This window comes from Pipistrellus kuhlii, unplaced genomic scaffold, assembly GCF_014108245.1.
Source record: "Pipistrellus kuhlii isolate mPipKuh1 unplaced genomic scaffold, mPipKuh1.p scaffold_m20_p_10, whole genome shotgun sequence".
In the NCBI taxonomy this organism is placed as follows: domain Eukaryota; kingdom Metazoa; phylum Chordata; class Mammalia; order Chiroptera; family Vespertilionidae; genus Pipistrellus; species Pipistrellus kuhlii.
Window position 1 is genome coordinate 52640692 of NW_023425405.1, and position 15428 is coordinate 52656119.

Genomic DNA, 15428 nt, shown 5'->3' on the forward strand with positions numbered 1-15428 from the left:
TTAGGAAATCAGAGAGGATTTTGAAATCTCATTCCTGGATGGATGGCATTAGGGGCTGGTACATGGGAGGGAAGTGGATATCAAAGAGAACATCTCACTGTTCACATTTTTATCCAAGCTTCACGACCTAATTTCCAATTATCCCTGAGTCATCAACTCCAAGTACAGCTATGATATGAAGACCATATAAAATATACTTTCTACCTTTCACCAAAACAAAATTAGAAAGCTAGTTAGTAATTACATATATTATTTTTCCATGTGTTTGCCTTAAGCCTTGAGTTTATACAGATCTCTATTCTTGTCTTTTGGAAAAGCTCACCCAGTGTGTGCACAAGGGGATGAAAATGCCTATTAGAACCATTAAACTCATCACACCATGCAGGCTGCATACAATTTGAAGACATGCTTTATTGCCCTTAGGCAATTGAGTTTGTGACCCTTGAAGAGCCATTCCAATTTTCCCCCTTTCATTGTGTATGAAGAGACTTGTCTTATGAGGTACATTAGGGGAATGATACAAAATCTTTTCAACTTTTGCCTTAATACCTAGAGGACAGAAATGAATTTTGTTGAGGGGAGAGAGGGGAGAGACTGACCTAGGAATTAAGGCAAACTGCATAGGTGCTCCACCCCCACAATAACACCTCCTGAGGCTTACTGCTCCGTTTCTCTCTGGGGATATGGATGCCAGCTTGCTATTGACAATGTCCTAGCATGTCAAAATGAGACAGAAAGTGGAAGTACTAGAAAAACAACAGTTGCATCAAGCTTCAGAGATGCATCATTGGAAGGGAAGAAGTGCCTTGCCCCTCATTGTTCCAGTCATAATGTAACGGCCAAAATGTTTCTGAAACTGCCATTTGTAATGCTGTATTAGTGTATGAGAGCTGCTATAACAATATACCAGAGACTTGGTGGCTGGGGAAAAAACAACAACACAGAAATTTATTTCCTCACAGTTCTGGAGGCTGGAAGTCCAAGACCAAAGTATTGGTAGGTTTGGCTTTGCCTGAGGTTTCTCTCCTTGGCTGGCAGACAGCCTCCTCCTCCCTGTGTCCTCACATGGTCTTTTTCTGCATGTGTTCATTCCTGTTTCTCTCTTATGAGGACATCAGTCACATTGGATTAGAACCCTTCCACATGACCTCATTTGATCTTAATTTCCCCTTCACTGGATCTGTTTCCAAATATAGTCACAGTCTGAGGTGTACTGCTGAGGTGTGCTGGAGGTTAGTTAGAACTCCAATCGATAAATTTAGGAGAGGCACAATTCAGTCACAACACTGTCCTCAAAGGCACTGGCTTTAAAGACATGAATGCCAACTGCGGATGCATCCCAGTGGAATCTACTGCAGGTCAATGAGAATAATTTAACTAAAGGCATTATCTGTGCTCTCGTGATGCAGTTCTACTCTATACACAAAACTAACTACTGTTCACTTTTTCTCACGATTCCAGAGTATGGTACCTGTGACTCATAGAGCATTGTGTTGACGTAGGTGGGCTGTGGGGCTGCACTGCCCGGCTTTAAAATATTGAGCTCTACTACCTTGAACTGTGCAACTCTGGGCAACACAGAACTGCTCTGGACCTCTGGTTCCTCATATGTAAAGTGAAGATGATAACATCACTCACTTCCTGGGGCTCCCAGAAGATCAGGGGGGACAGTCCATGTAACATATCAGCAGAGTACCAGACACACAGAACACATTCAATAAACATTGGCTGACTGTCTATCTGATACTTTTTAAATGATGAACTGTGCAAAGACTGGGTGCTTCATAAAAGCTTGCCTAATTCTGCTACATGTCATGTTACAAAGGAATATTTTCATGAGGAATGTACAAAACCTCCCCAACACAAGTTAATTGGAATCTTAGAATGTCCCCTTGTGTTTCATTTATACTTCTAAGTCTCAAACACACAGTTATATTTCCAGAAAGTTTGTTTTTATATCTTTAAATGTTGCAGTGATAGAAGATCCTAGAGTACAAAGCAATAATTTATGCAGATATCTAAGAACCCCACTTAACAATGGAAATGAGAAAAATCAAGGCAATGTCATAAAATTACTGTGAGGAAATAAGAAAGCAATGAATACCATGGCCAAAAGAATAATCAACATCATTCTCAAAATAAAATTTTTTGTGACAATACTTGGTTTTCTTATGCAAAAAGCATAAAGCACTTTAGACAAAAACAAAACAAAAAAAAATCTTCATCTGGTTCAGTCAACAAAGTTCAAATAAGAGCAATAAAAATTCACTGTACTTTCAAAATGCAAAGCACTTCATTGTCATGAATGTGTTCTTAAACTTGATGCTTCCCAAGGTTAGCCTTCTGGGGTGCTAACATCACAATGTCATATAAGTGAGAGGTAAAAATCCAAGAACAAAGAACTAATTAGCTCCATGGGGATATACCAAGTGGGAACACTAGGTTTCAAAGGATAGAGTGTAAATCCTTAAGTAGAGAAAACTATAAGCATGAGTCACTTCTATCCAAATCCAATCCCTTAAAGCAGACATTGGGATTTCCCTATAATCCAGAGAGCTGATGGACAAGGTTTTCTGTGGGAAGTTGTCTGGATCTTAGACAATGACTTGTATGAGTGTTGCCCTAATGCATGAGAGAATGGGTGAAAACTCACCAGATGAGAGCATTGAAAGACACAGAAAATTTGTTCTGCTGGAGAAGACTGGGGGGATGGGAGGGGGTGAGAGAGATACCTAATTTTATGGACCTGGATCCAACATTTCTCTAAGAATTCCATTTTCTCTCTTCACAAATACAACGCTTTCTTAGTTATTTGGACATGATTTATTCTCCTTTTACAGTTTTCTTCTCTCTCTTTTCTCATATATTTATTCCTGAGGCCCCCAATGTCCTCTGTGGACACTGGTAGCTATAAATGGCAGCAGGAAAGTAACCCATGTCCTTACCTTGTTCCATGTCCAAACTCCATTTGCCAGAGGATCTGGAAAGCCTCTTATGGCCCAGCTTTCTTCTCACCTCTAGAAGGACCTCTAGATTTGAAGCTTCTAACCTCAGCAACCCCACCTGCATCTTCCTTCTCCCTGACCCTCATGCATGATCTCTAAAGAGTGATAGGTTAAGCCTTAGTGAGATAAACAAGTAATTTCAAAAACTGTGCCTTTATTCATGTGTCTGTTAAACACATAGCAGTCCATTAAAGGAAATGGTGTTTCTCAACTCTTTTCCATCATAGTCTCCTCCGACATTTTTTTTATGTACCCCCCCCATGAAATTTTAATACCACAGATACACTATAAATCTGGTTATATAATATATACACATAAAAAGAGTACAATTTTTTCATCCACCGAGAAGCAATTTTCACCCCCATAGGGGAGATATCCTCCCTACTGAGAATGGATGATCTTGAAGCAGGCAGCAATTAAAGTAATTTTGCCAAAAGTACATAACTACTGCTAATGCTTAGTGGAATATAAATCACCAAAAACATCGTCTTTCCTAAAAAATCAATAAACTACATTAAAAAGCTCCAGAGAAGTGAAGTCTTAATCTCCTGAGATTCTCCTGAGAAGAAGCACAAGTCTTCTCCCTGCAGTGCCTGCCGCCTCTTCCTTCGCCCTCCACCGGAAAGCCTTAAAGAACTGACAAGCTTTACCCTCAGGTTAACACCAAACCCAACGAAGTTCTTTCGTCAGCCTGAAAGCATCTTGTTACATGCTAAAGCGCAAACATTGTCCACCCATGGTCCATTCCATAAGCTAGATAAAGGCACTTACCTCTTGCCGTTTGAAGTTCTGTACATATTCTTCGAACTGTTCGTCTTTTGTCTCGTCAGCTTTGCCAAGCTTCTGAAGAACCTAATTTGCAAATACAACAAAAATGGTTTGCTTTAATAATGGTGTCAAATGATAAAGCAAAGAATTCATGAGGAGCTTCGCTAGTGTTTCTGTTCTGGAAGCATCTTGGGTTGGTGGCTTTGGAGCTAAACACACTTAGACGTCAAGGCTGTGTGACCTCCAGCAAGTGTCATGCGAGGTTGAATTTGTTTATTTATGTATCTGTTTCCCCCAATAGGACACAAGACTTAAATACAAAAGCTAGTCCTTGTCCTTTTGTCCAAAGCATCTGGCACAATACCTGATAGGTGCTCACATTCTTGTGAAACAGTGAACCAACGTTACTTGACTACAGTATGAACTTACTCCATAGGGATGGTATTAGAATGACTGGAGTTAGGCATATGGAAAGTTTGCCTCCCACCATCTTCCAATGATATTTCTTCCAACTGAATAAATACTCAAAGGAGCTCTGGGCTACACAAGGCCCCATGCTAAGCACTGGTTATCAAGAAATACAAACACAAATAAAACAAGGCCCCAGCCTTGGGGTGGTTGGCCAGATGCAGTGCACATCACAGCAACTGGTCATTCAAGTTGTTGTGGTCGTATCGGTCACTTGGCTTTTATATATAGATGAGTTGAGTTAAAATGTATGGCACATGTTTATTTCATGATTTTTATGAAAATCTTGTCTCTAATGTTGAAACATCATATTTCAATAACAGGATCAACTTAAGAATGCTGGGAAAATGTAAAATACTGTTATTATTACTTTTATTACTATTGTTATAAGAAAGACAGGGGAAAGCAAAATTACACAGGCCATTTGCAAGAGGAGTACAGTTCAATGATATAGGAATTGTTGGCCTTGTTACCAGACCTCCTCTCATCTACTCTCGTATTTTCATTCTAAGCATAATAACTTTAAGAAAGAAGAATTTTGCTTGATGGCTTCTATTTTCCTTTAAATCTTTTTCAAAGAAAAGCTAAGTCTCCCAAATTACCTCCCACACACAAAACACTCAAGTATCAGGGGAAAGGCATCTAGTATTTATCACATGAAGGTTTTTCCTAATTCTTAAAATCTACTTATTCATAAATGTTTGGTCTACCTAGATCAAGTTAGTCACTGAGAGCCAGCAATACCTCACCTGCTGTTAGCAGTTCACAAAGGCCAGGCAAAGCTATCAAACTCTAATGAGCAAGCAGCACACAGCTCGGTTCCCCACGTTTATATGTTAGTGAAAAGGAACTGTTGTCTCAGAGACTGGGAGAAAAGAAAGAGACAAGCATTTATTGTGGACCTAGTGTGTGCCTGAAACTGCCGAAAGTAGTTTACACATTACCTCTTCAGTTCTCTCAGCACCCCTATCTGGTATTTACTTTGGATCACATAGTGAGTAAGTGGCTTATTAGATATCCTCAAGAAAATCCCCATTCTGAGGTCTGATACCTCTGCCACTACCACAGATAGATAGCCTTTTCTTCTTATGGAAAGCAAACAGGGATACGTCAAACTATTATTCTTATATTTTCATTCAGGATTCTTACAGGCTACTCCAAGAAAGCACGTCTCCTAGGCTGCCCATCTACCGCAGTGGACATCTCTGGCAGAACCCTTGCTGAAAGTCATTATTTGAATTTCAAATCATGATTCCTTGCTTTTCATTTCTGAAAAGCAACTGAACAGTATAAATAAAACAGCAACCACAACAAAAACGAATCCTGAGTATAAAAAGGGATAAATAAATTATAATTAGATGACATTATGAGCCCATACTTTCTCTTCTAAAGAAATAATAAAGGACCTGGAACCCCATGAGTTATAGCACACACACACCTTGATGATGGCTTCCTGATAGCAGCAGCCACAGAGGAGAGATGGCAAAGGAGAGATGGGACAGAGATTCTAGCATTTGCTGAGAACTTTCTACATGTCAATTACTAGGTTAGGGACTTTGTGTCTACTATTTTAGCTGATTCTCACTGCCACTTGCTCATCCCCATTTTACAGATGAATAAACCAAGACTCAGAGAGGTCAGGCAACCTGCCTCTGAAAGGAACAGAACCCAGATTCAAACCAGATACTCCCACTCCAGTCCTCAAAGTGCCCTCCTCACAAAGACAGCACCAATGGGCTGATCAAGCCCATCAAATAGATGCCTGTAAAATGGTCCTCGAATATAAATGTGAAGCTTTTTTAGAGGTCAAACTTTTAATGTAGTCATAGAGAGTGATATCCAACACAGGGGCTGCATTACTTGTCTTTATTTCCAGATATCCAGTGCATCCATCGAAAACCATGACGATTCTTCTTACAATAACAAACCTTAGGTTTATCCTTTTTCCTTGCACTTTTAACCTCTTACCTGAGATTAAAGGCCTACTTTGCTGAACCATCAGATCCTACCATCACAAGCTCTCTTCTCATTTCCCAGTGTTGCCAAACTCTCTTCTAACATGGCCCTTTGGACCTGTTATTTCTCTCCTGTAAGTACTGTTATGGTTTCTTGAATCAAATTCTAATTTCTCAAGAAGGACCCTAAAGTCCCAATTCTTATAGATCAAGAGACACAGCGTGTAATGGAAAGAGCAGTGGTTAGAAGGATGGTGAGACCCCAAGGTCCTAGTCCTTAAAATGTCATTTGGGGATAGTAAGGCATATGGTAGTTAATAACAAAGATAGATATTTTAAAAGTAAAATTGTATACAGATTCATACAATTACCAATTATTCTATATTGCTCAATTTCACAAGCCAATATTACATATGAATAATATAAAAGATATATTATTCCTCATTGCAAATTTACTATTTTAAAAAAAGCTGGAGGGATCCAGTAACATAAATATTAAAAGGACAAATAATCACTCTTATTAACTAATAATATCCTCACTTATATAAGGGTTGTTTTGTTTTTTGAAAGGCAGCCAAAAATGCTGCCTTCTGAAAGAATTGGGCTCTTGTAACTAGGGAATAATTGATAAGAAGACACATGAGATCATGTATAAGTATAAACAAAAACGACTAATAAATATTTTAAAGTTAACAGTGGTTATTTCTGGATGGTAAGACTCAGAGTGATTATTATTTTTTCTTTATAATTTTCTATATTTTCCATAAATTTTCAATGGTTGTATGTCATTAAAGTAATCAGGAACATCATAAAGATAAATAAAAAGGAGTTTGTGATACTGTTATCTTATATAACAAACTTATGAATTAGATTCTAGTACAAGTAAGTTTATTTGTTAGTAACTAGTTGAAAGACTAGCGAGTGAATTAATGTCAGCTGGAAGAAATCTTTCCAGAGGCAGCCCTCGGGGACCTATACCCGATTCAGTGGCTCATGTGTAAGGTGAGGGTATTGATTAATGTGTTGTGTGGAACTACCTAGAATACACATGGAAATGCTAAGCTATGATGCCTGGCATTAGTTTAATTTCCAATAAATATATATTACTACAGGTATTTTTATCTAACCCTATTGCATAATTTCATCCATGGCATAAACTTGCATTGGCACAAAGCAGGGAAGGATATTGGATATGTAATGTCATGATCATTAGAATTCACACACACAAAAAATCCTCTCTAACAAGATGAAATTCAAGAGATGAAATTTAAGTTAAAAAAATATAATTGTTCAAGTTTCATATTTATGTATTCAACTTTCAACTGAAATGCAACAGAATGGATGGTAGGAATACACAGTTTCTGTCCTTAATAAGGAAATGACTTCAGTTAAAATGAGTCAGCAAAGGGATGCTGCCATCAAAGCCTCCAGTGTAATCTCAGCTGCACTAATAAGCATGACAGCTACCAAGAGGGAGGTCCGGGTGCTTCTCTGAGGGCCAGCTGACAGCAGAGAGAGTGACACCAGAAGATAAGAGGCACAGATCATGTAATTGGGCATGTTACCAGGGAGAAGAGGAGACCCTGAGAGAAAGAGCATAACCGTCTTCCAAAACCTGAAGTACCAGCATCATGAAGGAGGATTAGGTGTGTCCCATCAAAAGCCAAGACCGAGAACTAGTACTGGCAGATAAAATCTATATAAAGAAAAACTTTGCATTAAAAATTTTTATCATGGTTTCCTGGAAATTGAATAGGTTTTTGGTAGAGGCAATTAGCTCATTGACCTAAGAGCTATTTGAGCTTCACAAATAGTTAGAGACGTCAGAGAAGAGATTTATTCATCAAACGGGTGAATGGAATGAGTCATAGTTCAAATATCTTCTAATTCTTGAATCCATAATACATTTCTCATGTTAGACTTTATCCCTGGAGAAGAATGCTGATCACAATGAGTAATAAGCAGAGAAGGAAGTCTGTTCATTTCTATCTCCAACTTATATTGACCTACTGACAACTGCATGCCACGCACTGTGCCAGGAGCTGTAGAAACGCGAGCTGCAGCCTGGGGACTGGGATGGTGTGACAGTGTGCAAGTGTGAGATATGGAATGGGAGAAGACAAGGCTGGCATGGTAAACAGAGGGCAGACTATGGAAAGGCTCCGCCTGCAAGACTAAAGACTGTGGTTTCCTTGGACAGACCAAGTATTGCCCCGGAGTCAGCTACATGGACAGATCTGTGCTCCTTAATGACATTAGGACAGATGAGAACAAGGATGACCTCACATTTCTCCTGTGGAGGCTGAGTAGCTCATCTGCCCAGAATTCCAATTGGGAGGGTGGCGGGGGGGGGGGGGGGGGGGGGGCGTTGGTTGTGGTAAAGACTCCAGAGGAGGGAAATGGTTCAGATGTGGGACTGGAAAAGATAAGACCAGAAACACACCACAGGAATTAGATGGAACCCAAGGCCAAGCTGAGGCAAAAACCAGGGATGTGCAATTGCCTACATTTAAGCAGTTTGTGTTTTCTCCAGCAGCTTTAATGAAGGTGACAGGATTGATCTTTACATAGCAAATATCTTTTTAAAAAATATATTTTTATTGATTTCAGAGAGGAAGGGAAAGGGAGAGATAAAAACATCAATGATGACAGAGAACCATTGATTGGCTGCCTCCTACACGGCCCACACTGGAGTTCGAACCACAACCCAGGCACAAGTCCTGACGGGGAATTGAATGTTGACTTTCTGGTTCATAGATCGACGCTCAACCACTAAGCCACTCCCAGCTGGGCTACATAGCAAATATCTTAAGGCACCAAAAACACTGAAGCCTAGAATTGAGATGACAAAATCCAGCCATTTATCTTCTTGTTGTTGTTTTTTTTGTCACAATATTTGATAGCGAGTTTATAATTTAGGTGGCCTCTCCTTCACCTCTCCACTGATGTTGATGAAAATACCAATTAAGTCTAAACAGTATGGCACATTGATACTACAGGAGGATCACTGGATATTCCTGCACCTGATACTTGGATATTGACAACATGACACATCTCCCATCTACAGGCAAAATGAAGAAAATGCTATGCTTCCTGAATTTTTCTTTAGGACTTAGGTTTTTGCTTTCAATGCTAATTGTATCTACATTGATATGTTGCTCTTTTTGAGACAATAGGCTTTCTTTAGCTGCTTTTGTTGCTGCTGTTTTTCAAATGCAAAATAATACCCTAGGTTGAATAAGCTTTTCAAACTGCTTTTCTTTTCAAGATGATGCTGAATATTCTTCTCTGAATATTCTTCTCAGGTTGGCCCTGTGCTTATCCCCTCCGTCTGCAGTGCAGAAGCTCTGAACTGATGAAAATACATATCATGACATAGGCAAATTAAAAAAAATCCAGTAGGAAGAAAAAGTGGGAACATGGAACTTGAATATTTCAACTAATAAATCTTCTCCCAGCATCTGCTAAAGCAGGTAGGTCCTCAGCTGGGGTTGCAAGGACCGCTCCAGTGATGTGAATCTCACATTCTTTTCTAGAGCAATTGCTCATGTGTAAGGTGCCCAAGGAGGTCCCTAAAAACTTAGAACTCTTTGATTTGGGCAGTTTCCCCATACCGTAAAGCCAAACTTCTGATAGTCTCAAATCCTCATAGTCCGTGCAAATTAAATACTATCGTAGCAGTAAGAGAATAATTGCCCTCTCTTAATATTTTTAAATAAGAAATAAATTTTAAAATATTAAGAGAGCTTAATATTTTAAATATTAAAATATTTAATTAATTTATAAAAATATAAAATATTTAATTAAGGCCACTGCCGTTTGAGTGGCCTTAGGATTTGTATTGTTTGAGGACAACATATAGTACAGAGAAGCACAAGCCTCAGATATGGCAGCTTTTTAAGAAGTTGTTGGCACTTTAAGTTAAAAAAAAAAAATACAATCTTCCATTCCATGTGGAAATGACTTCTGTAATTAGGGGCAAAGGTCAAAGCAAGGTCAACTATGGTGAGGTGTGACCCCAAGCAAGAAAACAAATCCTACAATGAAAAGTGGGAAAACGTAAGAGGAAAGGATACTGACCACAAAGAAAGTCAAGATGCAGGCCCTGGGGGTGTCGGAGGCATGTGGTTATATATAGCTGGATACCTGGACAAGAGTAATGGTTACAAGAATTCAGCAGGATTGGCCACTGGGGTGCCTTAAATTCATGCATCAAATGAAGGCTCAGACTCTGGGTGATTCATGCTACTTTGAGCCAGACTGTGAAAGCCAACAAGAGAATCACACACTGCAATTAGTCTTCTCTGAACAAGGAGGCACCTTTCTCATTATCCTTTGTCTCCTTTGTCTTTATTGAGAGAGAGAGAGAGCGAGAGAGAGAGAGAGAGAGAGAGAGAGAGAGAGAGAGAGAGAGAGAGAATGAGAATGAGAATAAAATTATGTGCATATCCATTAAATCCAAGAGTCAAACTGCATGGGAGGACCGTGGTCTCTGCACAGGACATGGAAAATTGGTGCCTACCTGCCCATGCCCAGATGACTCACACACCCACCTATCGCACTGCAAATTCAGAGAGAAGGTGTCACATGCTCTCCGACACTGTGCCCAGGCCCTGGCCTAGGACTGGAGGGAGCTGTGAAGGACACGCAGGTGCAGAGCAGCAGTTTGTCCTGCAGTGGTCTATGGGCATGTACTGCCCTTCAGGATACTGGCCCATGGGCTGCTATCTGAGTAAGCCTCGGGGTTTTAAAAAGTGGTTTTAATTTGTCCTCATTTGAGAGGAAAAGGATAAATCATCCTTTGGTGTGGTTCGTGTGCCCCTCAAGGTCCTGCCCTCAGGCCAACTACGGGATGTATTTCTGCACCGTTATGACTTCCACTCTTGCTCTGGCAGATTTCAATAGCACACCAGCCACAGGCTCCCAGAGGCTGTCATGAGCCTTCCTGCTAATTCTGGGGAACACTTTTGGAGAAGCAAGAACAGATGAGGGAGGGAACGTTCACAGCCTTCGGTCCCGTTGGAGCGGCCTTAGGATTTGTATTGTTTGAGGACAACATATAGTACAGAGAAGCATAAGCCTCAGACGTGAGCAGGTTTATTCTAAATAGGGGCGAATGGGAATTAGAACGCAATGGAGGAAAGAAAGTCCAGAAGCCTAGGAAGGGAAATTGTGTGAGAACAGGTCTCAAAATGCAGATACGGGAACACCGGTCACAACTGCTTGCAATCATGCACCTGCCTGCTGAGGTATCACACTCCAGAATTCTGTTCTCTTCTATCCTCCCCAATGTATAAGAACATCTTAGTCCTCTAACTTACATCCCCACCCTCCCTCCCAAAAAAAAATCATGTGGAAAAAGGTAGTCTGAGGCATACTGACCTACTGAAGGTGAATGGGGTGTGAGTCTGGCATCCAAAGTCTCCTCTTCAGGGAGTCTGGTGTGTGCCCTCTCCCTCTGCATTGGGTCACCTTGCCTCAGAACAGCTTCCCTATGAAACCTGATACCTCTGGTATCCAACCCAGAATACAACACTTACACCAAAATTCCGTGAAGAGGAAGTCTGCTAAAGCTCTGAGTCATCCCCTGAGGCTCTGAGAGGGACCAGATGTTCCTGCTCCGTGGCCTCCTGCAAGGATAGGGCGCTCTCTCACGCCAATATTGCAGAGCTAATACAGTGATCTTCCAACCTCATCAGAACATTTTAAATTAATCCTCATGCTCCTTAGTGTGAGGAAAATATTCCTCCGCTGACCACTGGCCATGTATTTGAGGAAAAACATGCCTGCTGAACTAGTGGCAATCTACCCACAGAGGAACTGCTGCAAGATGTGCGGCCAGAGTACCAGGGAGGGCCTGCACCCAGGAATTCACCGGGGGCAGCTCTGTTCCTGATTCCTTCCTACGGATTCCTCAGGCCGTCTTCCTCAGGTACCCACTGTGCCTGCAGAAGATGAATCAGCAATTTGAAAACACTTGGTAGAACAAAAAGTCCAGGAAACCCTACCCTGGATATCAATTGGGACTATAAATGGCCTAAGGCAAGAGGGGAGCTGTGAGGGCTGATGGGTCTGAAACAGGTGAAAAGGAGAGTATGGAAAGGGGGGGGGGGGAATGTACCTGCTTTACTTCCCCTTGTAAAAATACCCCACCTTCGTAACTCCATAATTCCTTAATTTGTGAGCTACCATCTATGGGAATGTAAAATACGCCAAGCACCATTCTAAATACATCATATCTAAAAACGAATGAATCCTCCCAACAATCTTATGAGCGAGGATACAATGATTGTCCTCATTTTACCAATAAGAAGACTGAAAATTGGAGAGGTTAACTAGCTTGATCACAGTCATTGAGCTGGTATAATTGGTGTAACTGAGCTGAGATTCAAAGTTGCCCATGAGGGACCTGAAATTGTCCACCTAATCTAATAAGGATGTGCCTTTTTAGGAGGGGCTCATAGCTTCTGTCAGACCCACTGCTCTGAGACAGCATGGGCACAGTGGAAAGAAAATGTGTGAGAATCAAATAAAACTGGGCCCCACACAATTATCAATGAGACCTGGATCATCTCTGCAAAATTTCAATTTCATTGAGCCTCAGTTTCCTCCTCTTTAGGAATACCAGAGCTAGGAAGATGAAATGAGAACAACAGCAAAAGTGCCTAATTTGATGGCTGACCCTGAAAGGTGCTTAGAGAAGGTTAATTCTTCTCTTTTCCCCCCTTGATTTAATACCTTCATCTTAACCCGGAAGCAGCTAACAGAGAGCTTCGGCTTTATGCAATCCGATCTGCTCATCCAACAGATGAGATGGCTGAGGTCACATCTCTAACCTTTTAGGATACAGAGGATCCTAGTAGGACTACAGGACATTGTAAAGACTAAGGAACCATCTTTATTTCTAGCATGATTTGCTGGCAATTCTCTTTCTGCCATTCGATGAATATCTCTTGAGCAATTCTCTAATTCCAAGAAATACCTATGTGTCAGCAACATTATCAGTACAACCAAGAATTTTTGGAGTAGTCAACCGTCTGTTCTGGTGAGTCCTTGCATTACTGAAGCAACTTAGGAGAGTTTCAGAGGAACAGGAATGGAACTTTAAATACCATCATTAGACCTGCTAATGCCCCTCCTCTGGAATCAGGAAAACCTGGGACAGAGGTGGCATCTGGCTCAATACTAAGAACGGTTTGCTTTCTCCCTGTTTGGTGTTTTTGGTGGAAAGAATACTGTGACCAGAATCTTCACACCACAGTCCCCACTGCGGTCCTGCCTGGGGCCCTTGAGTGACCTCAGGAAGGCCACCGCCCTCTTTAGCAAACTTTCCTCTTTTTTAAAAATTAAATAATGCCTTATGGTAATTTGACACTTGCTGCTTCACAAACACAGTGTGAATAAAGAAAAAAGGAAAAGAGAAAGGCTGTGGGGCACTTAGAGAACTTTTGGTTGGAGAACAACCAAAAATTCCACAAGTTCATAAACAGTCATCTAAAAGCCAAATGGCAGGGCTCACGATTACTAAGGATTTCAGATAGGCCACTGGGACCTTGGCCCAAGGTGATTTCACTGGCGATTTTTATCTTTAATGTTTATTGATGCAAAAGGAACAATAATCTGATATTTTTAAAAGACAAGTTTTATATAAATGGCAGTTTTGAAGGGGAGGGAGTGGAGGGGACTCGAGGGAAGGGGAGGGGAGAGATTGCTAATATACTGAAAATCCAACCGTACTTTTTCTGGAAATGAGTTCTGATAAAGTGGTGGACACAGTATTTTCAGTTCAGTTTGTTCTTGTGGTTATTTTCTAAAGATGTGTGCTCAAGGAGGAACTCCGAGTGCCTGAATAACCTCTCTTTAAAGAGCACTGAACAGAGGGCAATGCGCTGCAGGAGAGAGAGACCTGGGAGGGAAGGAGGCTGCTCCTCTGGCCACCTGGGCCAAAGCGCACAGCCTCCCGCTCCTGGGCATCGAAGCTGAAAGTACTTCTCACCCACAGAACATGCAATTGCCACAAACAAACAACAAACACAATAAACAAAGAAATAAGTAAGTTGAGCAGCACTATTCTTGCACACATTTATATATTATATATATATTGATTTCAGAAAGGAAGGGAGAGGGAGAGAGAGAAACATCAGTTATGAGAGAGAATCATTGATTGGCTGCCTCCTGCGTGCCCCTCACTGGGGGCATGTGTCCTGACCGGGAATCGAACTATAATCTCCTGGTTCACAGGTCAATACTCAACCACTAAGCAACACCGGCAGTGCAAGTTTCTATAGCGATGTTAAGTCTTATCTGCAGGAAGTTGATTAGCACGGAAGAGAAATTCCTCAATGCAGTTTTGTAGGAGGCCCACTCTTCAGACTCCATGTGGGCTCCTCGAGCTAAAATCACCATGTTCCTGTGGTTAACATGGATATTTTTTCAAACTGGACACACATAATGTACATAAATTTTTTAAACAAAATAAGGACTCAAAGGAATGTTGTGCTATGAGTGTGCTGCTTTGGGCTGTATTACCAGACTCCTCCTGTCTGCCATGTGGGAATACTTTAGGGAGGTGTTTGGAGAAGCAGAGTTTGATGAGTAAGAATTCCTACTGCATAACCAAATGGGAAGGGAAAACACACTAATGCTCTGGAGACCCTGAGTGACATCCATACAATACTTGCATAAGTGAAAGCTATTTCTGGAACATCCATAAATACTTGCAGTCGCTTCTATGGTGCATATGCTACATGTACCCTGCCAGATCCACACGCTGGTCTCAGTGCTCCAGGAAGTGGATCCCCAAGGGCCAGCCTCCCAACCTGGCCCTCTGTTTTTTGTCGGGAAAGTGCCAGCAGGACGTGGCAGGGCAGGAGGAGGAAGAGGTTGGGGCACTGGTTCCCCTGGCTCCCTCCCTCCCTACCTCAAAGCTCTCCCTTGCAGGTGGTCCCCCCTACAATTCATCTCATCTCTGGGAGTCCTGACAACAGCTCCCTTCCCTTCCTTTCAGGTTTGGAGGGTAAGGTCCCCAGCAGCCTCCATTGCTGCAGCCCAGGGCCTCCATCAAACCCCTTGCTGTTTCCCTTCACCCTCCGCACAGGGCATCCTGGATTAGAAAACTGGGGTCTCAAAATTCCTAGCTTAGTGTCTCCCACATCCTTGTGATCTCTCAACTGTGACAAATAATGAATGAAAACAATCCACACACTTCTAGGAAAGTGCCTCTGTTGTGTCA

The 15428-nt window shown here is 41.4% G+C and overlaps 1 protein-coding gene across 4 annotated transcripts in view; it reads right to left on the reverse strand.

The window, feature by feature from the left end:
- Nucleotides 1-15428, reverse strand: part of AMPH (amphiphysin) — a 118542-nt gene that overhangs the window by 66478 nt on the left and 36636 nt on the right. For all 4 annotated transcript variants that reach the window (XM_045578599.1, XM_045578598.1, XM_045578600.1 and 1 more), the window contains exon 2: nt 3777-3857. In XM_045578599.1, coding sequence (XP_045434555.1) covers nt 3777-3857 — 81 coding nt within the window. The remainder of the gene's footprint in view (nt 1-3776; nt 3858-15428) is intronic.